At 37.2% G+C, this 24,551-nt stretch overlaps 1 protein-coding gene across 5 annotated transcripts in view; it reads left to right on the plus strand.

Annotated features, from left to right (window-relative positions):
- Positions 1-20,563, plus strand: part of PLEKHA1 (pleckstrin homology domain containing A1) — a 46,104-nt gene extending 25,541 nt beyond the window's left edge. For 3 of the 5 annotated variants that reach the window (XM_072972044.1, XM_072972041.1, XM_015235870.3), the window contains exons 6-12: positions 4,497-4,622; positions 8,364-8,507; positions 9,979-10,047; positions 13,393-13,457; positions 14,078-14,141; positions 15,369-15,458; positions 18,149-20,563. In XM_072972044.1, the coding sequence (XP_072828145.1) occupies positions 4,497-4,622; positions 8,364-8,507; positions 9,979-10,047; positions 13,393-13,457; positions 14,078-14,141; positions 15,369-15,458; positions 18,149-18,463 (873 nt within the window). In that variant the 3' untranslated portion in view covers positions 18,464-20,563. Of the gene's footprint in view, positions 1-4,496; positions 4,623-8,363; positions 8,508-9,978; positions 10,048-13,392; positions 13,458-14,077; positions 14,142-15,368; positions 15,459-16,798; positions 16,870-18,148 lie in introns of all 5 variants that reach the window. The other 2 variants (XM_072972042.1, XM_072972043.1) reach the window with 2 other exon arrangements.
- Positions 20,564-24,551: the final 3,988 nt, after the last annotated feature.

A 24,551-nucleotide genomic window follows, 5' to 3' on the forward strand; every position in this document is an offset into this window, starting at 1 on the left:
TATTTTCTTGTACATGGTAACTATTGGCCCTTAAAATCAGCCCATAGATAGATGCCTTTTTAACCCCTTGTGTACCTAATAAGGATACATGTTACTGTAGATTTTAACCACTTTACAGTGGTGTTTCTAGGGGAAAATGCTTGTAGAGTTCTACCTCGAGGTTGTGTCCTCTCCCCTACCCGACCCCAAGAGTAGATTAAGAGGCTTGAGGCCACCCACCCAGGGAATAGGAGGAGGCCTCCGTCTGTCCTATGAGCCGGGGCTGGGACTGGTGTTAGATGGGGTAGGAGTTGAAGCTAGGAGCAGGACGAGGCCGGGCAGGGCTCAGAAGGGACTGATAGGGACTGATCTGAAGAGCTGTGGCAGCCAGAGTCCTGCCTACGTGGTCCTTGGGCCTTTGTCTCAGGCTCGAAACTCCTTGCCGCAGCTGTTTGCCCTCCAGTTCCCGGGCCTGCTGTGCCCGCACCCCTTTTCTGTGCTGCAGCTTCCCCTTCCAGCCCGGGCTTCTCTTCTTGGTCTTCTGATGAATTTTAATACGCCTTGATTATTTACAGTGTGCCAGTCCTCGCTCTGAAGGTTTTACCTAAATTATCTGGAAAAGGAAGGCTTAGAAGTGTTGAGTAACTTTTACAGGTTTCGTAGGTGGTAATTGTGGAGCTGTAAGCCACACCCAGGCAGCTTGACTCTGGAGCCTAACTCGGAGGCACAGTGCCTCACTGCTTCCTGAACAGAAGAGCCTCCATCCTTACTCTTTGACCCTAAAGCAGAAAACAGACTTCCCTGGGAGAGTTTACTCCTGCTGACCATAAGCGAGTAGACAGGTCCCATGCCCTGATGAAGCCTCTCCTTCCCTTTCTTCGCAGCACTGGTAGAGAAACAGAGTAGGCCCGCCCACAAAAGGTCAGGAAGGAGATCCTGTGTAAGATTTGTGTAAATTGAAGTGTGTCTTGCTAAAATGAGATTATTTACTGACCATAGACGACTTATTCTTTCAAAACATATGCCCTGAAAGACAGCATATGTTTGTTTCCATTTAAAATGAATGGTTCCATATTTATATCATAACACAATAAAGAGTTAATATAACTAAAGCTGTTCTCAGAGTTAAGTCGATTTTTTTATCTTGCACCAGAACAGCTTGTTACCACATGACAGAAAACACCCACGCACTGCATCTGATCTGTACATGAAGCAGAAGTTATTTTAGGTTTGTGCAGTTTCAGGAAAGGAATTTTTTGAACTTATTCAGAAGTATGAATTCTTAAAAGAGTTTTAACTGATTGTTTTTAACTCAATAAATATTCTCTATTTGGAAAATTTCTTTAGAAAGACAGTATGTAGTAACTTTACTAAATTCATTTTTATAATAATTTGTAATAATAAGCAGCACTGGTTTCTTAAGAGAAAAAGTAGTGAATGGTCTCTGGCTTTTTATCATTTTGGGGGCTCTTGAATTAAAGATATGAAACCATCTTATACAGATGACACTTTAAACTTATTCAAATACAAGAGAAACTGATTGGGGATTGGGTGATGTTTCAAAGTATGCAGACTTTTAAGTAGCTTTTGTGGTCTTACAACTTTTACATGTTGAAATTTTCAAGTGTTTAAGATAAATCTATTGGTATTCATGTTTTTATAGTTCACATTTAGAAAACATAAATACGTATAAGATATAGAATTCCTAGCTTGTTAACAAAGTGATTATTCCTATATTGAAGTGAATATAGAATAGATAGCACTTACTGAAAAATCAGCTTTATATAGATACACATTCACTCATAGGATAGAAATGAAAGGGTTTCCCATGCTTTAATAGGGTACGTTTTATTTAATTGTATTCTTTAAAAAATCTTAGCTAGTTTTAATTTCGTATGGGTTTTACTCATTTAAGTGTATTAGGGTGTGGAATCCTTAATTTGTCATACTTGCCTATGGAAATTGCTGGTGAGTTACATGTAGATTTCTTTGAAAATTTGAAGTTTACATTTTAATATGTGTGCAGTTCATCTTTCTAGGGAATCACTCCAAATGACATTTTGGTGAACTATGTAATTTTGTTGTCTGCAGAATACAATGTCATGTATAAACTTAAAATTTTTGAAAATCTAAAATTAGGTTTTGGAAGTATATGGTTTCATAACAGAGGTGATTAGAGGGTAGTGCGTAAGGGAATGGTGATTATTTAACTACTTATTAATTATTGTACCTTGCCATCTTAATAGACCATCATCCTACACCACAGTCCATGGTTTTCCTTACTTACTTTCATGAAGTGTATGTGAATGTGTGTTGGTGGCTGCCATTAAAAAAATTTCCCCTTATTAAAAAAAAAAGCAACAGTAGAGGAACCAACCCTGAAGGAGTATTGATGACTAGAGTTCATAAAATCAAATTTTAAAGTGTGCTTTCAACTAACTATTCATTTATATTAATAACTATAAATATGGTGGGATCTGGTCCCGTATTGATTATTAAAGATTACCCAAGATGTATATGGTATATTCCTAAGGAGAAACCTACTTTTAAAAATAGTGTCTTTTCCCACTATAGATTTTAATTTAAAAATTTATTAAAGTTTAATCTAAAAATTAGAGTTTTGAAATTGTGGCCAAAATTCCACACTTTTTTATTTTAATTGGCAAGTGGGAGCAAGTAGAATAAGCTAGAGGACTTTCAACCTAACAAAATGGTATATGCGCTGGTATTTGTGCCCCAAAGTTTAAAGCCTTATAATGTGTTTTTCAACCTACAGGTCATGGGTAGAGCCCTCAGAGAGATCATAATACCCAGGGGTTCGTGTTTGATCTTTTTTAGCTTTCAGTCTTCAAGCCCTCCATTTTGTTCATTTCTTCTCTAGACATTTTTACCTTTTCTTTTTCTACTGTTGGAATTTCCTGCAGTTAGGATCATGTGCAAATGCCTGCTAAAAATACATTCAGATCTCTCACTGGAAAAAAAAAACACGACTGTTATAATAAAAGAGGATAGGGAAGCTAAGGAGGGGGCAAGAGGTGACAGGCGATGAAACCAAGCGTGTTCAATGTCTTTGACATTTACCTAGTGAGCTAAACAGTTGCCTGATTGGTTTTCTTGGTCCTGAAAATATGTTTTTTTAATGACCGAATTTAGACTAAATTTTCATTCAGAATTTTTAAGGGAGTTACTATATTTGAGGGTATTTTGCTTGTATTTTTCTGGTTCTTAGGGAATAAGATGATTACAATTTAGATAATTTTTTATTGTAAAATGTAATTCTAAGTTAATTATCAAACTATAAGGTTAGAATTATGCTATATTTAGCATTTTGTTTTATTATAAGGACAAATGAGAAGCAGTGGGTTTAACAGTATAGGCAGAGATTTTTAATATACTGTCGTTTCTGGAAGAAAAATGGAAAAACCAATATAAATTTCAGTATATTTTTAGGATGATATTAAAGCTATTTTTTTTAAGGAAATTCTCATATATGACTAAATTCTCAACTTCTTGAAAGAGAGAATAGGCACTTTCCACATGGGTCAACTTTAGCAGCACATTTCAGCTGTATTAGATAATTTTCTCTCTGTTTTCAAATTATTTTAATGCTATTTTCTGCTCTTAATGGGATAACTTGGCCACTTTTTCTCTATCAAAATAATTGAAATACATGGCACTGTTCATTAGAAAACACTGGGGGCTTCCTTAGCGAATTGTTTCTAGGTGCAGTCTTTTGTAGTAGCCCTTTTACTCACATATTTCTGTGAATCTTGTCAAATAAAATTCTGCCCATTATCATAATTATCTTTAAAAAGCACTTCAAAATGTGCAACCTCTTAGAAAAAACTCTTAGAAGAATTCAGGAGGCATTCCTCTCTAGCATTCATTTCTCTTCTCTTTCCCGTTTTTTTCTCTCTCTCTTGTTTCTGCCCCTGACTGGTATTGTGGTGTAAATATGGATGAGAGCATGGAGGGTTGGCCTAAGACCTGGGAAGAAAGCCTTGAGGGGAAGCGTCTAAAGGGATCTAAAGGGACAGGATCCCTTGACCTCACGGATGTTGCAAAATCATGGTCAGAAATGGAGGAAAGGGAAAGGTAACAGCACTGAGCGATAATACAGCGTCAAGTGCTCTGATAAACTGGGGATGTGGGGTAATGGTGAATGAGGAAGAGAGTTACACAAACTTAACTAGGGCTTAGCATAGCCAGGGTCTAAAACTGTGTTCCTTAATGCCTCTGAGCCTGTTTCCTGAGGCTACAGTGGTGATGCCACCCCTACACATAGGGTTAATAAGGATTAAACGGGAAAACACAGGAAATTGCACCTGCCCAAGCAAGCACCAAAATGATGGCTGTATTACAGTAATACTGTAAAAGAAAGGTTAGTATGAAACTTACAGGGGTACATACACATACTAGAAATAATTTTTGTATGTGCCAATTATATATAAATTATTAGTTGGAAATACTGTGAGGAAGAAGGGTCTCATATAATGCTTGTTGACGTATTATTTTAGGTACCAAAGCAGTCAGACTCACAGCCTCACTCTGATAACGCGAGTCGCCAAGGTGAATGTGGGAAGAAGCAAGTGTCTTACAGAACTGACATTGTTGGTGGCGTGCCCATCATTACCCCAACTCAGGTGACAAGTTAATTCTTCCAGGGTGTGATGGCTTCACTGCTGTGTGTTGATTTTTGTCTTGTTATCAAAAGTAAAACAGTAGATCTTTACTGAATTAATACAATAGTTAATTAATACAAAAAACTTTTGTATTTATTTCTTATTTCAAAAGTATGCTTTTATTGTAAAAATTTTGGAAAGCATAGATAAGCAGCATGTAACGCTTTTCATGTTTTCTCTGAGCTTTTCTTCTGTGTACTTTTGCCCCAGCAATGAGAATACTTTATAAACAGCTTTTCACTTGCATCTCAAACATTATTTCACACCATTTTAAATGACTGTGTAATAGTTTTGCCATGGATTTACCACAAATTACAAACCCTCTGTTGTTAGACAGAGTTCTTTTTCCTTTTTCTTCTGCAAACAGTGTACGTAGGAAAAACCCTGTGTTCCTCCTTTATTCTCTCACTGCTGTTACACTCATAACACTTCTACCACAAAGTGAGTGGGATTTTTCCCTGCAAAAGCAATTATGTGACACCAGCTGGGTGTCCTACAGTTTAACTGAGTTCTGACACTGTCTGCCTGGACCCCACAGGTTAAGGACTCGGGACCACAGGACTGCCCCTCCACCTCCTTCCTCTGCCAGTCGCAAGTCCAGGTGCTCCTGACGGGCTATAAATTGGAGGCTCCTGTGAAACCCCCACGACCCCTTGGGTTCAGTTAATTTGCTAAAGCAGCTCATAGAACTCAGAAAAACAGTTTAGTTACTGTATATCTGCTTATTATAAAAGGATATGATAAAGGATACAGATGAACATCCAGATGGAAGAAATGTGTAGGGCAAGGTATGTGGGAAGGGGGTGGCGCTTCCATGCTTTCTCTGGGCGCACCACTTTCCCAGCACGTCCACGAATTCACCAACCAAGAAGCTCGGAATCCTGTACTTTGGGGATTTTTATGGAGGCTTCATCATGTAGGTGTGATTGATCTTTAATTCCATTTCCAGGCCCTCTCCCCTCTCTGGAGAATAGGGAGTGGGGCTGAAAATTGCAAGCTTTTACTTGTGGCTTGGTCTTTTTGGTGACTAGCTCTAATCCAGGAGCCCAGCAAGTCATCTCATTAGAACAAAAGACAGTCCTATCACCCAGGAAATTCCAAGGGATTTAGGAGCTCTGTGTCAGACACTAAATATTAGAACAAAAGAAGCTCCTAGTGCTCTGACAACTTAGGAAATTACGAGGATTTTAGGAGCTCTGTGCCAGGAACCGGGTTTGGAGGGGTGGGCAGAGACCTATAGATGCATTTTCTATTATCTTATAAATGCTTTGATGAACATTGTTATAGCATAAACTTTAGAGACATAGATAATTATTTCTTAAAGGACAAACTCCTAGAAAGAAAATGCCAATTCAGAGTGTTTGTTAATATGTGTAAATTTTTAAACTTGTTTTTCTACAGCCTGGCCTAGATGAGCTAGACAGAGGATTAGAATTTTGACTCATTTCTATCCCGAAAGTACTGATCTGCTAAGTTAATTCTTATTTGGTTACTATGAAAAGTATAAACTTATTTTAAAACTCTTGTTGAAATTAAAACTTTTATATGAACTTATATTTCTTGTGTTGATACTGAGTTGAATGAGTTTGTAATGCAAATTACTAGCAGTTGAGAAACTAAGAATTTTGAGGTCATTAATTGGTATTGCCAGTGTTGGGCATTTCATTACCTGTGTGCCTTTTTGGACTTAAATAACTTATTAGTTAATTAGTTACTAAATGGTTTATTTTGCTAGGCAGAGGATATTTGTATTAATGAGCAAAAATTCCCTGCTCTAGTGGAAAGTTACATTTTCCACCAGAATTGAATAAAAAATAAACTAGGATTTTTGTTTATATGTGTATGTGTGTTTACTTTTTTTAAAAAGTAATAATTTGCCTATAGTTGTATTAAGATATTGTAATAGTTTGTGTCTGTGGCTGTTTTAATTTTGTATAGAATTAAGATTAAGTATTTTAATTTTAACATAGATTATTCAGTAGGTTCTAAGAGTCGATGGCAGGTGCCATATTAAAAAGATCCCAAAGAATTTATTGCTTTATCACTTTGTAATATAGTTTATTTAAAGTAGTATTTACCCATTATAAAAGCATGTAGAGGCTATATTATCAGGAAAATGACAAACATCTTATTTGCATGATTAATTTATTCAGTAACTTTGTTTAGCAGTGAGTTAAGTGCTAATTTACAAAGTTAAATATGTAATTAATCCTGTTGATCTGTCTAAATGTAGAACAGATTGAAAATTCCTTAAAATATGACTCAAGTTACTTAGTTTTTCTCTTGAAATTTAGGAGTTCTTGAAAATACGCCTTTGGTTAATTTGTAGAATAGATTATCACATGTGTGGTATGCTGTGCCTAAACAGGAAGCTCATGCTTTGGGGAACATGAAAACCTGAGTATAGGTTTTTGTTTTTTTTTTAAATGCACTGGACTTAAATGTTAAAAAAATAATAAAACTGGGAGACTTTTAGAAAAGAGCAAAGGAAAAATGTTTAGTAACTAGGACAAGGCAAAGAGGTTTTGGACTTGACATCAAAAGCACAATCTATAGAGGGGAAAAATTGATAACTTGGACCTTATCAAAATTAAAAATGTTCCCTGAAAGATCCTGTTAAGTGGATGAAAAGAAGCCCCACACTGGGAGAAAATATTTGCAAATCACATATCCAACAAAGCCCTTGTATCTGGAATATATATATAAAGAACTGTCAAAACTCAACAGTAAAAATGTCAAACAACCCAATTAAAAATTGGGCAGAACTCACTAACAGAGATTTTACCAAAAAATAAAAGATATGCCGATGGCAAGTAAGCGCTAGAAAGGATATTCACCATCATGACCCAGTAGAGGAATGCAGATTAAGGCCACAAGGAGATATCACTGTGTACCTATCAGAATGACTCTACTAAAAATAAGTGATCATACAAATGCTGTCGAAGATGAGGAGAAACTGAATCACCCCGTGTATTGCTGGTGGGGATGTAAAATAGTATAACCACTCTGAAAATACAAAGGTCAACTTGGATGAATCTTCAGAGAATGATGCTGAGTAAAAAAAGCCAGTCTCAAAAGGTCACCTACTTACTGTATGGTTCCATTTATATCAAATTCTCTGAATGTCAGAATAATAAAGATGGAGAACAAATCAGTGACTGCCGAGGAACTGGGAGTACAGGCTCTGTCTTGTGATGAACACTTCTGCACATTGGTTGTGGTGGTGGTCACACAAATCTGGTGATAAAATTGCACAGAACAGTATAGACACAGAGACAGGGGAATGCGTATAAAACTGATGAAACGTGAATAAGATTTGTGGAAGGTTTTCAGTATCAGCTTTGATACTGTGGGGGGAGAACAGTTGAAGGGTACACAGGACTTCCTGTACATTTTTTTAACAACTTTCTGTGAATCTTTGTAAATTATTTCAAAATAAAAAATAAAACCTCCCATCCAACCCCACTCAAAAAACACTGGTGGCAGGACTTCTGTTGTAAAAGAGAAATCTGTGGTTTAATCAGTGGTATTGAAAGTTATGATTAAGTATCTCAAATTAATTAGAAAACTCTTCAAAATCTGTGTTGCTAACTGACCTAAGAAAGATTTTAAGATTTTCTACTAGGATAATGACATGAACTACAAGTGTGCTTTGAAATTAAACAAGCAAGAAAATAATTTCTTTATTTTGCTTCATTTTAGAAAGAAGAAGTAAATGAATGTGGTGAAAGTATTGACAGAAATAATTTGAAGCGGTCACAAAGCCATCTTCCTTACTTTACTCCTAAACCACCTTCAGACAGTGCAGTTATCAAAGCTGGATATTGTGTAAAACAAGGAGCAGTGGTGAGTAGCTGAACAAAGTATGTGAAATAATGGAAAATGAGTGTGTATTAGCGACTCCCAACATACAGGTGGTTTACTTTGTTTTGTGAAAGCCCAGCATGCTGACCCGGAGGCAGGAGATAGAACAGGGTTGTTCTGTATTCAGAACTCAGCGCTGTTATTTTCTTGGTCTGTCGGCAGCTGCGTAAGTTAATGCTTATTAGCACCAACCTTCAGTTTTAAATGAGTTTTCCTAACAGTTTATGTTTATTCCAGAAAGTCAGAGAAAGGGAGCTCTAGTAGGAAGATGGCAGGAAAGGGAGGGCCAGAGAACGGGGTGTAGAAGGTCACTTAGGCGACATGGTGCTTGGCTGACCCCAGTTGAAGGCGCTGAGACCTCGGGCTACTTACTTAACCTCTCAGGCTCTTCGTTTCTTCTTACGGAAAATCATATTATAAAACCTACCATCCAGAGTTTTTCTTTGAAAGATGTAAGCAAGAGGGCACTTGTCACAGCACCTGGCCCTTAGTAAGAGCTGTTATGGGTTAGCCTGGATGCTCGCACCCAGCCAGATCCACGATGGGGAGTTGTGGGAACAGCAAGTAAATTTCTAAGGTTCCAAAGCACCTTTCAAAACAAACTAAATCATAGACTTTCATAAGAAAATAAACTTCAGAGTTTGAAAATAATATTTACAAAATTTCTGTGAGTAAAGAAATACTTGAAAGTCTACTGGTGGTTCTGCTTAACTTCACAACACTTCTGGTAACTCTAATTAGCTTACGTCAGCCAAAGGAAAGTTCTTTCAGCCCTATTGTTTGACTTTCTTTAGGCTAAGGAAAATGAAGGTGAGGGAAGAAGGTTTTTCATTCTGGCAAGTCTGTGAGTAAAGCCAGAATTCTCATTAGGCTGTGACTCACTTGGGTGGTTAATTCCTTTCTTTTAGTTTTACTCTTAAGTCCAAAATACTAACCCTTAAAGATATTGAAGTGCTTTCACAAAAACTATGTTTCATTGACAAAAAAAATTTATAGAAAATAGGTTCATTTTATTAAATATTTGTTGCCTTGTTACTTAGTATTATAAAGTACCTGTAGAAGGATTCATGCATTCTACAGACAAAGAAACTTGATGTGGTTTAATAACATTTCCTGTGCTTGCTCTTGAACTCTGGTGGGGGTTGGGGGTGGGGAGGATGGGGAAGTGCCTTTGTTTTTTTTTTTTCACCAACTTTTAGAGCATTAAAAATATAAGGCCAGATTATAAAATCATATAGTAAGAGCTGAAAGCCAGCCATCAAAGTTGATCTAGGAGTTCGAGTCCTGAGTAGCAAAAGAGATGAAGTTTTATGTGTCTCCAGGGAGGGAGGGTAGTGAGGTTTGTCATTGCTTGATGTTTCTGACTGTGGGTTCACATCAGGATAATTAAGTGGTCATTAACATTTTACATTCTTAGAAACAGAAGTCTTATGTCTGTGTTTATCTCTGGTAGATGAAAAACTGGAAGAGAAGATACTTTCAATTGGATGAGAACACAATAGGCTACTTCAAATCTGAACTGGTATGTTGCTAATGTCATAAATGTTGTCAAGAAAGGGCATAATGAATATGGAGAAGAAGAAGAGTTTTCTGTTAGATTGGATGTATTGGTATGAACTTTTAGTATAGAGAGATGGATATAGGAATACATGTAAATGTCCTCATGTGTTTATATATATATCTGTATGCATATAATATACTCCGTGGCTCTGTGTACTAAAAAGAAACTACCATTTTCCATGGAAAGAAACCTAGGCTCCCTGAAGAAAAGATAAGATTCCAGAGTCGGGACGGGAGAAATAAATATAAAATAAGATTGGAATGTCTTGTGTCAGAAAGCAAAGAAGTGCTCACATAATGATAAGGACATGTCAGAAGGACCTCAGATCCAACTTGAAAATGTTACCCCACCAAATTTGGGTCAATTTGAGCATCAAAATAAGTAACGATGATAATAGATTATTGCCCATTGAACAAAATAGGAATCCATGAACCCATATTCATATAATGAATAAATAAATGAACAAGTGGCTACATGCATGATGATGAGGAACAACAGATTACATAGTTTCAAAGAACCTACCTACAAAATACATAAGTACAAAGAGGGAGAGAGTAACTTTTCACTAAAGAAGCCCGGCAGCTGCCATCTTAATCAGTGTATCAGATGATTAAAGTGAACTTCATCAGTGTTCAGATGAATTAAAATCATTTACCACCTGACAGGCTAGCTTGAGAAGATTGCAGCATCACTCTGTGAAAATTCCTGCCAAAGCTGCGTAACCTGAATCTGAGCATGAGGAAGCGTTAGACACACCCAAATGGGGAACATTCTACAGAACAGCGCCCCTGTAATCTTCAATAGAGTCACAATTGTGGGAGTCAAGGAGAGAATAACTGAAGGAAAGGGAAGGACATGGCAAGTGAATGCAGTCTGTGATTCTGAACTGAATTCTTTCGCTTTAATGGAAGACATTGGTGGGGCACATTCCTGATTTTGACAGTTATATTGTGACGATATAAGAAAATATCTTTGTAGGAAATACACACTAAAATATTCAGGTTAGTCGTGTGGGCCAGGTTAGCAACTCACTCTGAAATGGTTCAGGAAAATCAGTTCTGTTTTCCTTACTAGTTGGTTCAGAGTTTAGTGAAAGAAAATCAAGGGGAAAATATCTGGTAGAAAAATAAGCAAAAGACACAACCAGACAATTCATTTACAAAGAAATCTAAATGGTTCTTAAACATGTTAAAAATATGCAGCATCAGTCAAAGAAGCTCAAATTGAAACTTAACAAAATTATTTTTTCCCTCATAGCTGAGTGGAGAGATGGGCAGATCCTTTTTCCCAAAAGCAGCTCTGAATGCCATTTCTAACAAAAGAACCCAGGGCGCCTTGGAGAAATGGCCCGCTTCAGAGCTGGGACAGGGAAAGTGCAAGAGGAGGCCATCTAGAACTTCTAGTTGTGACAGAAAATACGGAAGTGGCTCAGAGGGTGATGGGGACAGGCCGAAAGGACACACAAGTCAGCTTGAAGGGGCTCCCAGTGCCCAAAACTAAGACAGTTTGAGCAACAAAATTAATGATAGTGTTGAATTACAACCCATAGAGCAAAATGAGTCATGAATAAATAAATGGAGAAGGAAAACATTTCCTTAGAGTAAAATTCTAATATATGTAGATAATATATGTAGATAATTGATAGGGTTAGAAAAATCACCATTTGACAGCCACTATAGTAGTGATGGTTTCAGGCAAAAAAGCCTCCATGTTTGATAAAACTATTGGGCAAAATTATGATGGGAACTGGGTATTACACAAGCTCCAGGTGTCTCTCCACAAGATACTTAACAATGATAAAGTGGAAAAGAGCAATTCTACAGTTACGGGCAAATGTGACCTTAAGCTAACACACTAGTAATAGGACAAAGCACTCTTAGGTGCCCCTGAGAATGATGTGCTCGGAAGAACACATCAGCGTCTGTGGTTTCCTGCCAAACCCTAACCTGAATCCAAGCACGATTAACATCAGACAGACCCAGATTAAGGACATGCTACAGAATAACTGGCCTGGACACTTTAAAACTCTAAAAGTCGTGAAACAGAAAGACTGAAGAGCTATTCCACGGTAAAGGGGACTGAGAAACGTGACGACTGAACAGAAGGTATGATCCCAGATTGACCCCAGATTGACCCCAGGGTCAGAAAATGCCTAGTTTTTCTTTCGCTGTAAAAAGATACTGGTGGGGCAGTTAATGACGTCTGAATATGGTACTGTAGATTAGATAGCAGTATTGCATGAGTGTGCAGTTTCTGGGTTTTGTAATGATACTGTGGTTATATAAGAGAACGTGCTTGTTTTAGGAAATATACACTGAAGTATCTCATAGTATCATATCTGTAACTTGCCTTCAAACATTTCAGGGAAAATATATATACATACCCCATATTCACATATATGTACACAAACAATGATTTAGCAAATTAAAAATAGTAATATCTTGGAAAACAGGGTGCAGGTATACAGAAATTCTTTGTACTATTTTTCTATCTTTACGTTCTGAAAAGAATTTAAAATGAGCTATTTTGTAAAATTTTTAGAAAGTTTTCAGCCATGATTTAATTATCTTCTTAGTGTTAACATAGAATAATGATACGTTTTAAGCTCATGATGTCATTCAGTAAAACACAGTATGTAGTATTTCATGAAACGTTTAGTGTAAATCTTACGCTGTTAGGAACTAGTTACGTCTTATACTTGAATCTCACATCAAGCTTTATAGCCTTAGGTAAGGTGCTTACTATGTCTAATCCTCAGTTTCTGCAGATAAATAGCAGTGTATGTATTCTAGGGTTGTGGAAAGTGAGATAACACATTTAACACCTAGCAGATGTCTTGGCACTTAGTGGATGTCTAATAAGTTGTTCTTGTAATAATGCATTTATATAAAAGTAATATTCTTAAAATGGCACATTTAACTCAAAGATGCTGGGTATTCACTGCTCTGGTACTTTCTGTATGAAAGTAAAATTCCAAAAGAATAAGTACTCCATTTACTGGGTACATAGGGGTTCACTGGGGAAAAGTCTGATGGGTGATGGCTTTTAATAAGTTACTGTCATTAAGGACAGTAATAATGTGATTATGGGTTATATGCCAGTTTCCTTGTTTCAAATCACAGTGTATGTAAGGTTGTAATATTTGAGCTATTCGGATGCTGGATGGTTCAAGAAGGTAGATTTATGTCTTAGATGTGCTCCAAGAAAGAAGCATGATTTTTACACAGATCTCCAAATAAGACAACCAATGTGTAAAGGATTTTAAGAATGTATGTCATGTATCTGTTTACTTGCTTTTTTTGATAGGAAAAGGAACCTCTCCGTGTAATACCACTTAAAGAGGTTCATAAAGTCCAGGAATGTAAGCAGAGGTAAGTGCCAGCTCTGACTTGGTGCCTGACACAACTTTTTAATACCCAGTAGTGCCTTAATTTAATTGATGTACGTAAAGATGATATTTTTCTGTATTATTGCTAGTGCTAAACTCTGTATGGTTTGGTTATGCTAAAACTTTGAAAACCTTCAGATTAAGTAAAATATTGAGATTCTTTTGTTTGAAAACTAAAAATTATCAGTTTTTAAGCTTATTAATGGAAAGGACGAAATATAATGTGAACAACTTCTGTCATTTGTGACAGATTGATGTATTATTAATTTTAGTATTTCAAGGTTGCTGAAGAATAGCTTTATAAGAAAACATGTTTACCTGTGCCATTGTTTGAGCAAGCTGATTTCTTCACAGTTGAAAACTTTGAATTTTAAAGTTGTTGTATAAACCTTTCTAAAAATACGTATGCCTATATAAAATATGTAAAATTTAATGCAAAAATAAATTGAAAATCGGTAATTTGGTATTTTTCAGTTAAATCAGCATTTTACCACTAATATTTATTTTCTTATTGACACATTTGGTACTGAGTAAACAAATGAAAGGAAAACTGTCAAACAACTGCAATTTAGGTACAATTGGAAAAAATTTTTTTTGTTACAGTGACATAATGATGAGGGACAACCTCTTTGAAATTGTAACATCGTCTCGAACTTTCTATGTGCAGGTAAGATACTTCTTTGGAGATTATAGATCCTCCTAACAAGAAAATAATAATTTTAGAGGTAAAATAAATATGTTTCTCATAAAAATAAGCAAAAAATGTGAAAAATGTGATTGCCAACTCAGTTTTAAAATGTTATATGTAAGATTATTGGTAGGTCATATGTTCAGCAAATAGGGATATTCTTTGCGGTAAGTTAGTTGAATAGAACTAAGTACTATTTGGAAGAAGGGAAATATTATTTAATCTAGATACTAGTGTGTACTTTCAATTTAGATTATTTTGCACATATTTTGGAATTTTAGTTACATCATTTTTTGGTAATTTTATAATAAAGGGGGCTCAAATGCTAATAATAAAAGTAGACAATAGGTCTTAAATTTTCACTAATGGTAGGTAAATATTCTGTGGTTAAGTTTAGATACACTTTTTACTTACCACATTGATTTACTTAGAAGTTTTTTAAAAGAACATTTGTTTTTGTTTTATAAAAATAAACATATGCTTATTGCAGAAAATTTAGAAAATAACAAGGCAGTGAATGAAAGTATTTGCAGTGAATGAAGGTATACCCTGCCTTTGCCTACTCTGAGTTTTCCCTTTTAAAAAGTGTTCGTTAATATCATTGGTTCAAAAATATTACCTGTGTCTTTAAAATATTTTAACTTCTAGTTTCTAGAATTACATCTCCACCCCTCCGAGGGCCTTGTTTAGATGGATTTAAGTCATAGTAAAGTGTTTAATCCACATCGGGAGCCGTGCTCCTGTCAAGGAAGATGATGCTTTGGAATAGGCCTACCAGCACTTCGTTTAGGGTTCAGGGTAAGGTTAGACATTATTTTTAGAAAAATGATATAAAACGAAGTCAAAATGGCTTTTTTAAACTGCACAATTACATAAATATTTTTCCTGAAGATTCAGACAGTGCAACAGAATGTAGAGCAAAATGAGGTCTTTGACTTCTTCCTCTCCTTGTTGTCTCTGGAGTTACTCATATTGACACTTTTTGATGTGTCTTCATCTTAAAATATGAAGTGCCCAACTTATGTCTCTGTCATAACTTAGCCAGGAAAACTTGGCTTAAAAAAGTGATTTCTAAAGTTTTTTGGAGACCATTGCCTTAGAACGATTTTGTTGTTGACACTATTGATTATTAAAATAACATTAGATTTATAGACTTAGGAGCTGATTTTGTGCAAAAACCGACTGAACGATTCCTTCCTTCCTTAGGCTGACAGCCCGGAGGAGATGCACAGCTGGATTAAAGCGGTCTCGGGTGCCATCGTAGCACAGCGGGGGCCTGGCAGATCGGCAGCTTCTGTATGTTTCCTGTTCCCTGGGGTGATGCTCCCATGGGTCCCTTGATCCTGTCAAGTTATTTTTCTTCCTCTCCCCTTAATCCTTCTGGTTTCTTTCTGTTTTGAGATTTATCTGCATGTTGACTTTCATACCAATTGGATTTGCAAAAAAAATAATGCATTTCTAATTTAATGCTTCCTGTAGTGTTACGTATACATAACTCTCTGTGCATTGTATTGTCTTAAATGCACAAGCAGGGCAGCTAAAGAATGAACGTATCCTTGTTTTGTTTTAAGAGTTCTTACTGGACAGTAGGTCCAGGTTTGGTATAACCTTACCAGTTCTTAGCTTGGTATTTGACCTAATTATGTAAGGCACCTTCAGTTGTAGCACTGTACAGTTTTGTGAGTGACTCAATTTCCTTTTTATTTCCTATAATTTCAGTTTAGGTTTTTTGCCTTAATAGTTCCATAAGACAGTTGAGCAGCTCAAACCTCAAACATAGCCTAGTGTTCTCAGTCAGTATTTTCCATCTCATGTTTTCCTTCTCATTTTTCACTAGGTTAATTTAAAAGGCTGATTTTCTCTGTCTTTATTATCTTTGTGGTAGTATAATAATAAAACTGAAACAGCTAAACATTCTCAGATGGTAAGGAAAATGTTTTTACTTTTTTTTCCCCCAAGAGAAAAAGGGGTTTATTACTTGCAGCAAGTAAGGAGAACGCTGGGGATCTTTCTCAAAGCAGTGTCTCCTTTGCTTTTTAGTTTACCGTGTACATCACAGGAATAAGGTTTGGCTTTAGAATACTTTGTCACTGATCTCTGAACTGAAAATGCAAATTCTACTGAGGAATGAAAAACTTTTTAAGAGTCTTGAAATGCAGCACAGCTGCCTGCAGAAGGCGGTCTGATACGTACGTGACGGCCTTTATTATCTAGCCTCACGGTCCATGCTAGGTATTTTGCACTTCTAGTACTTTCCTGGCACTAATATTGCAGTAATGCTGTCTTTTAATAGTTTCTTGTTAGAAATAATTGAAGATCAGTAAATACAAATCCATTTTCCTCATTTTAAAAGTTACTCTTCTATAATGTTTTTGAAATATCTCAGAAATGATTTTCATAGTTGTTAATTTTGTAACTGCCCATGTTTTCTGTGACCCTTTCAGCAGTCAGGTATGAGACTCTCTGTAAAAACAGTGTCTGTTGGGAAGAGGAGAAGCTGGAGAAGGGCGTCTGTGTTTCTTGCTTCGTGGTGGGGCAAACTGGGCTCTCCAGCTGTCACTATCAGCAGAACTTTCTTTTCCCTCCTCGTCTCCAGTATAGGTTAACTCTAATCTTAGCTTTGCACTGTGTTCCAGATGCGGCAGGCCAGAAGGCTGTCGAATCCTTGTATACAGAGGTATACGTCAAGAGCTGGGGAATGCAGCACGTATGTGGGCTCTCATGCAAACGTGCCTTCTTACTAGAGGGCCCGGACTTAACTCACTACTGACAGCTGATTCTAGAAAGTTGAGTTAACCACACTGCCTTCTGCAGTTACCATAACTGACTTTGTCAACACTAACGCAAACTATTTCACTACAGTCGACAGGTTGGATATGTATATTTTAAAAAGTAATGAGAAAAATAGAACTTAACTAATTGAAAAAGTTGTAGCTATCTTCTAAAGCTTAATTTACTGAATTACCATGAGAATTTCAATTTCTGTATTTTATGTATTTTGAAAATTTTTATACTACACCACTTGAAGTGCGCCTTTGTGGTAATAATATGTGCGGACTCATGCATGCATATGCATTGGATAAACTCTCCATTACTGTAGTTTGCATGGCGTATTGAATCTCAAATGAAATAGGAGTCTGTAGTGTTCTGGTGATTTGTAGCTCTTTGTTTTCGAAGCCACTAACATCATAAATGAACACAGTATACTAGGAACTATATGGCAATGCATTTGGAATGGTCATATTTAAGGATAGCTTTAGATTTGATTTAGAAGCATACCGAAAATAATATTCACAACTGAAATTATCTCACCACAGTTTTAATAAATGCTTACATTTGTACCCTTTGTTACCTTTAAAATCTTAAGCCTATGAATGGATGGCATATGCAAAAATAAATAAATGCAATTAAATAAGAAGTGAAAAGTCTCTGCTGTCACTGTTTGCAGTGAAATTCAGGGAAGCAAAAGCTAAGTTTGTCAGGTTGCCAGACAAAATAATGCATTTGAAAAATGTTGAGTTCTGCTTATTAAAGAAATAATGGCCTTTTATTTTTAAATTCTGCATTTTCCGTTTTTAATCTTTCAAAATTATGTGGGGTAATTCCTAGTGTATTGAGAATGTACCCTTAAATAAAGCGATCAAGCTGGCAGGCCCCTTGTTAGACACAGCTGAGTAGCAGTTGGAGCACTGCATTCCGGTTTAGGCTGACGGAGCCTTCAAAGAGTCAAAGCTGCAGATTGGGCTTTGGTGGCAGAACTGGGTTTCTTAGCGGAAATGGTTGTTGGCTGTCATTGCTTTAAACTCACTCCTAAAAATGCATTGCTTTGGGAAAGGACTTGCACATGAATGCTGCATGGCTCGTGCTTCTGCTCTGTGTGTGTGTGTGTTTTGTTCTGTTTGTTTTTCAGAGAATAAAGGCTCAGACTGAGTTGCTAGCCTTGGGGTTAACGGTTGCGTGTGTCTGACCACCACTCCTCTTCGCAGGAGCATTCCAGCGGTCCTTCCGAGTCCAGACCCGCTCTCCGCTCGGCCAGCGCCGCCGCAGCCGCCTCACATTCCACAGCCTCTCGCAGCAACTCTCTGGTCTCAGGCTTTACCGTGGAGAAGCGAGGATTTTACGAATCTCTTGCCAAGGTCAAGCCAGGGAACTTCAAGGTCCAGACTGTCTCTCCAGGAGAACCAGCTCCCAAAGTGACTGAACCAGCTGTGCTAAAACCTCAAAGTAAAAGTGGCCCTCAGGACCACGACTGTGACCCCGTGGACCTGGATGACGCGAGCTTGCCAGTCAGTGACGTGTGAGACGGAGACGCGTGGAGCCCAGGCCGCCTCGTCCACCCTTGTGTCCTCTCGTGAGGCTCCAGCCAAAGATGGTCACGGGGAAACGGTTTTATGTGCATGTGTTATGCTGCCTCGTAGGTGTTCTGTTTATAGGCTGGTAAATCAAGAGTCTAGGGACTGGCCAAACTAAACATAACGTCTTTAAAAAAAGAAAGAAAACCCCTAAGTGTCTCAGTATCAACCGTCGAAGTTTTGCCTGTTCTCATTGGGGGGATAAAAATGTGTGGTATTTTTTCCCTAGTGAATGACAATTTAAATGTTTCACCATTTAAAACGTTAAAAATGCTTATTAGTCGTTTTGGTTATTTTAAAAATGCTACTGTGACTTCCTATCAGATGTTCAGTCTTTACACATTCTTACTGTTTAATATTACTGAGTGAACTATTGTCAGACAAAGATCTCTGAACTTACGGCGTCTGTGGTGCTGTTAAATTTGTAGTGCAGTGTGGACAGTTTTGAAATGATCCCCGTTGTTGACGCTCTGGGTCTCCAGGTGAGCGGTGAGTTTTGCGCAGAGGATCTTATTGGACCGTTAGTGAGAGTTGTGGGATGTACTGGGGTGGTGAAAAGGGGAAAATTAATTCAGGCACCTGTACCTCAGACATTGGTTTGTAAATGCTGAATGGAGAGCTACAGCAGTCATTGCTTTATTCAGTGAAAATTATTTGGTGTGAAATTTCTGAGCGATCTAATTTTCTTATCAAAGTTTTGTAAATAGTTCTTATTTCTGTATTTGGATCAGTGAAAGACCTCAAGTTTATATGTAAAGACATACTTTCCTGAGATGCGGCTGTGACTTCTACATTTTGTCACTAATAACCTATATTCAAGTGCCTGTGTTTTTTCTTCTTGTTTAGGAATGTTTTGAGATTAATGTGCTCAAAAGTCCTACATGATTGGTTTTAAGTAATTGGAATAAGATTAATTTCCAGTAGCGTAGGGTAATATGTTAAATAAGATACCATTTTGTGTTAGAGATACCAGAGTGCTTTCCGCTACTACCTGTGCAATATGTATGTTTTAAAACACAGATTTGAGTGTACATTTAATCACAGGGGTATCACAGATATAAGCACCTCTCTAAAAAAATCCTTAAGTTTCAGGTGTTGACTAATAGACCAGTTGGAGCAAGTACCGTTTTTACGGTTCAGTCTTAAGCATTTGCTTTAAGAAAATAGTCTTGAATTCACATGCTGCTATTTTTATGATATTTTGCCATACTACAGTACTGTTTTGTTTTGAATTCATACATGTCACTCTTTCTCCTTTTCATTTTCTAAGATGATTTCTTGTTTGAGAAAGAGGTTTCTTACTGCAGTGGTGGGGTCCAGAGGTTACTATTATCCTAGGATTCTTACAGCATCAGTTTAAAAATCCAAATGCATAAAGAACGCACCACTCAACATTTTTATCCATAAGCTAATATTTTTAAAGTTATATTTAGGTTGTTTTCTTTTTTGCAGCTACATTTAAAAATGAGAGAATGAAAAGGTTTTAAGTAGTTATTCTGCTGATGTATCCATTACAGCGGCTCTTTTGAAAGCTCCTATTTTGTGAACACACCTAAGAAGTCTTGTGTGGACAGTTGGTGACATTCAGGAGCCTAATGCTGTTTTCTCTGGTACAGCTTCCACATTGCATGTTCACTCTAACATACTTTGGAATTGGTAATTTGATATATTTCATAGTGGCAAAATATTAGCTCTATTTTGGGACTTTTTATAGAACTATACTTGTATTCAATAGCGTAAGAAAATGTTCTCGTGATTGTCAGGGTCTCCTAATATTTATCTCAGTACTTTTATAATTCTATGAAAATTATTTAATTATTTTAAAACTTATACATTTTTCTTGTAAATATGTCACATCTGAATTGTCAGAAATTACTTTGAACACCTTAATATTTGCTGCATTTTTTTCTGTATATATAACATGTCTTCTTTCAGAATGGGAATACATGTGTGCTTCCCAGAGTTTACTTTTACGTCTGGTATCTTTATGTGTCAAACTGGTTGAACACTGTAATGATTTGAGAATAAACTGCCCCAAATTAATTCTAACTCATTTCTCATTTGTTCTGGCTCAGCTCTTGGGTGAAGTAAACAGAACTAGGATAAAATGTGTTTGGTTGATTGAATTTACATATTTAAGGACAGGCTAATTATTTGGTAACCTTTGAAAGGCATAGCTTGATATGAAATTGCACAAGGAAAGATGAGTCCTTTTGGAAAAAAGAGCTTGCCTTTTTTGCTTAGTTACAAAACATGTTCTCAAAAGCAGAATTATGTTGGCTTCAGAGCATAGTTTGAATCATCTGGGCTGCTTTTGCAGTGCTTGGTTATTGGCTAGACTGGATATGACATAAGTAAGGATGAGTGCAGAGGACATGCTGGTCCCCACGTGGCTGTGGACATGCACCCATGAAAATGCCTCGTCAAGTGTTAGAGGCTGCTTCTTGCACACCTGCTGTTAGTAACAAATAGTCCACATCTGCTCTCTGTCCAGCATCTAATAATAATGGAATTGGATAAAGGATATCTGTCTTGGTAATTTTTATTAACTGGTGCAACTTAATTTTCTTTCCCTGAAAAGTATTTTAAATGTTTTTATCTTAAAAAAAAAAAAGAGAGAGAGAAAGTTCTGACACTTTATTGCTTCTCCCCTCCTCCCCCCAAAAGAGATCCCTTTCTCAGCCATTTTTACTTCTAATTTAAGTAGGGCTTGTGTCTTTATCAAAAGTTCTAACAGGTGATGAGCAGCATAAAAATGGAAAGACATAACTAACAGCTTAGTACCAGATTTGGTAAGAATCTTCCTTGTCATCGGAAGGGTTTGACAGTCCATGTAGGACATAAGGAAAAACACACTTAGGTGGGATTGTATTTTCCATTTGTAAACTTCCCTGTTAAGCAGATCCAGAATTGATTATTCATATGTTGTTTATTTTTTTAATGACTTATGAAAATCGTATTTTTGTCAAACCTCATGTAATACGTGTATTGAAAATATTGCCGAATTGGGGTTAGCATTTACAGTTTTGATTGATAAAATCCTATTCTATTTTTAATGGCAAAGTGAATAGTGCCTTACTATGGTATATTCGTGTGGTAATAGCGCCACCTTCTGGTTACGTTGCTACATTTAAAGGAATTTGGAGTTTCATTTTATTTCACTCAGAAAATTAGAGAAGATATGTAATTGCCTAGGATAGTGTGGACAGTAATATAAAATTTAGGTCAACATTTGTGAATGACTTCTTCAACTGAATTTTTATTTGGAGATAATTTCAGATTCTTGTGTATCTGTAACAAATAATAACAGGGTTCTAGTATACCCTTTTAATTTTACCCAATAACATTGAAAAACTCTGTAAAATAATATAACCAGGATATTGACACTGATACAGTCAAGAAACAGAACAATTCCATCATCCCAAGGATCTCTCATTGTTGGCCTTTTTATAATGACATCTACCTCCCATTTTACAGATTTGGAAATAAAAGTCATTTGCCTAAAATCACATTAGGTTTAAAATTGAATCTTTTTTTATCCCAAGGTCTGGGCTCTTAACCATTATGGTTTTCTGCCTCAGTAGAAGTCTTAAAAATTCCTCTTTGTTTATCCTGTACTGTCTCCAGATTAGTAAATGAGTTGAACTTTTCCTTTAACCTTTTTTCAGTATTTTTCAGAGCCATAATATTTGATCGATTTCTTTATAGATATATCTAAATTTAACATTTAAGAATCAATAATAGGTAAATACCCTGATCATAATCTCCTTGAGAGGTTTTAAGCCCTGACATCTGACATTATATAATTTAATAAGATTTCCAGAATAAGGGTTATAAAGTAAAATAGCTTTAGGATGTCAAATTCTTGCATTGAAAATAGTTGGAGAGATTGACTATAGTCACTGGGTGTGGGGTAAGAGTGAGGTGTTTTTCCATGTGAAGAAACTTGGCCTTCTGATGAAGTCTTGGGTCAAATTGTTGTCTTCGGTGTACAATACGCAGTGCACAGGAGCCCGAAGAAGATGGTGCAGGCGGCCCCAGGGAATTTGCCTGAGGAAATAGAAGGTGTGTTATGTAATAAAATCAGTCTAGGAAAACTACAGTAGCATGGGAAACTACACATCCAGGGACAGATGGTCCGTGAATGATGGAGTGGGTGATAAGGGAAACATTGTGATGGAGGGGACTTTAAAAGTTCCCAGAAGAAGAAAAGGTACTTATAAGTAAAAACATGACATGATAATTTGGAAATGTTGATTTGGAATTTGAAGTATCCAAATTGGTGCATAAAACTTAAATTGTTCTCTTGAAGGCTCATTGCCTCTCTCCCCTTCCAAACTGTGGGGCTTTACCCGTCACGCTAGTCTTCTTCAGCATTGTGGGTGTTGGGGCGGGGAAGCAGGGAGAGAATGAGTGGGTGGGAAATGTGGGGGAGCATTCCCTGATTTAGGAACTTAACCACATCAAAATTCATTTTTGCTTAGCTTTGGCACCTTCACCACATGAACTTAATCTGTTCCCTGTGGAACTTTATTATTATTTCCAAATAGAGGCCATTGGTCCCAGTGACATCTATTCCTTTGTGACTTTCATATATATCAGGCTCCTTGTCTTGGTTCATATCACCCTTTTTTCCTCCCTCTCCTTTTGTTTGTATTATGACGGTGGAAGATTTCCTGATGGATTAGAGACGGTGATTGAAAGGAAGTGATGGGTTAAGGATGATGGCAAGTCTTTCGGCCCCGACACCTGGAAGAACAGAGAGCCCATGAAGGGAGGTGGCAAAGGTTGCAGGCACAGCAGGTAGAGTGAAAAGGTTGTGATTGCAGTGTTGAATGTGATGGTTTGAGTTGAGTATTAGATACCCAAGTAGAAATGTCAGGAAGGTAGTTAGATATACAGATTTGGAATTGGAAGAAATCTTCATTGGAGATAAAAATTGGGGAGTCTTCAATATGCTAGGTGACATTTAAAGCTATGAGGCTGGATTAGATGAAGAAAGAAGAAAAGAGGACCAAGGAATGGATGGGGCATTCCAACATTAAGAGCTCAGAAGAGGAAGTAGCAGTGAAAAATGAGAAGCTGTGATTACCAGGTCAGTAAGATACCGAGAGTATGTGGTGTCTTGTGAGCCAAGTGAAGAAAACAAGTCAAGGATGAGGGGGAGGTCAGATGTGTCAAATGGTGCTCCTCGGTCAACCAAGAGGCAGACTGAGAAGTGACCTTTGGGTTTGGCATTGTGGAGGCCTTTAGTAATCTTAAAAGGAGCAGGTGGAGTGGACCAAATAGAACTATTTTAGAGAGTTTTGCTGCAACAGGAGCAGAGAAATGGAATGGTTGCTGGTGGCAAACGCAAAGTCAAGATTTTTTTGTTGTTTTTTTAAGATAGAAGAAATAGTGGCATTTTGTGGATGGGATGACCCAAAAGGGAAAGGAGGATCGAAGATGTAGGGGATGGGGAGAACTGTTGGAACCAAGTCCTTGAGGAGCTGAGATGAGATCCAGTGCACAAGCAGAGGGCTTGGCTTTGCACGAGAGCGTCAGGGTCCATCTGTGTTTGGAGGGCAGACGAAGTGGGTGCATGTGGAAGGAGGGACTCTCTGAAGGTCTGACTGCCTCAGTCTCAGCAAATTAGGAAACAGAATCCTCAGTGGGCAGGCGGGGCAGGTGGTATTAGAGGTTTGAGAAGAGAGTAGAAGATGTGAATTTGTCTTGGATTAAGGAGAAGGAATGGACTGGGGAGATACAGGCTGTCCTGGCAGCGCTGAGGAAGAGCCCACCTGAGCTCTGTGGTCATGAAGTGCTGTGCTAAGTGACAGATGATTGCGGTCACTTTCGTCAGGCTCCTGACTTCGGTGGAAAGACCTCTAGTGGTTCCCATTAAACATGACGCTGGCTTTGGGCTGAGATGGAAATATTTTATTAGATTAAAGCAGCATTTAACTATTCATATTTTATTGAGTTTGTGTGTGTGTGTGTGTGTGTGTAGAATGGAAGTTGAATTTTATCAAATGTCTTCAGTATCTGTGGAAATAAT

This window comes from Vicugna pacos, chromosome 11 (assembly GCF_048564905.1).
Source record: "Vicugna pacos chromosome 11, VicPac4, whole genome shotgun sequence".
NCBI classification, from domain to species: Eukaryota; Metazoa; Chordata; class Mammalia; order Artiodactyla; family Camelidae; genus Vicugna; species Vicugna pacos.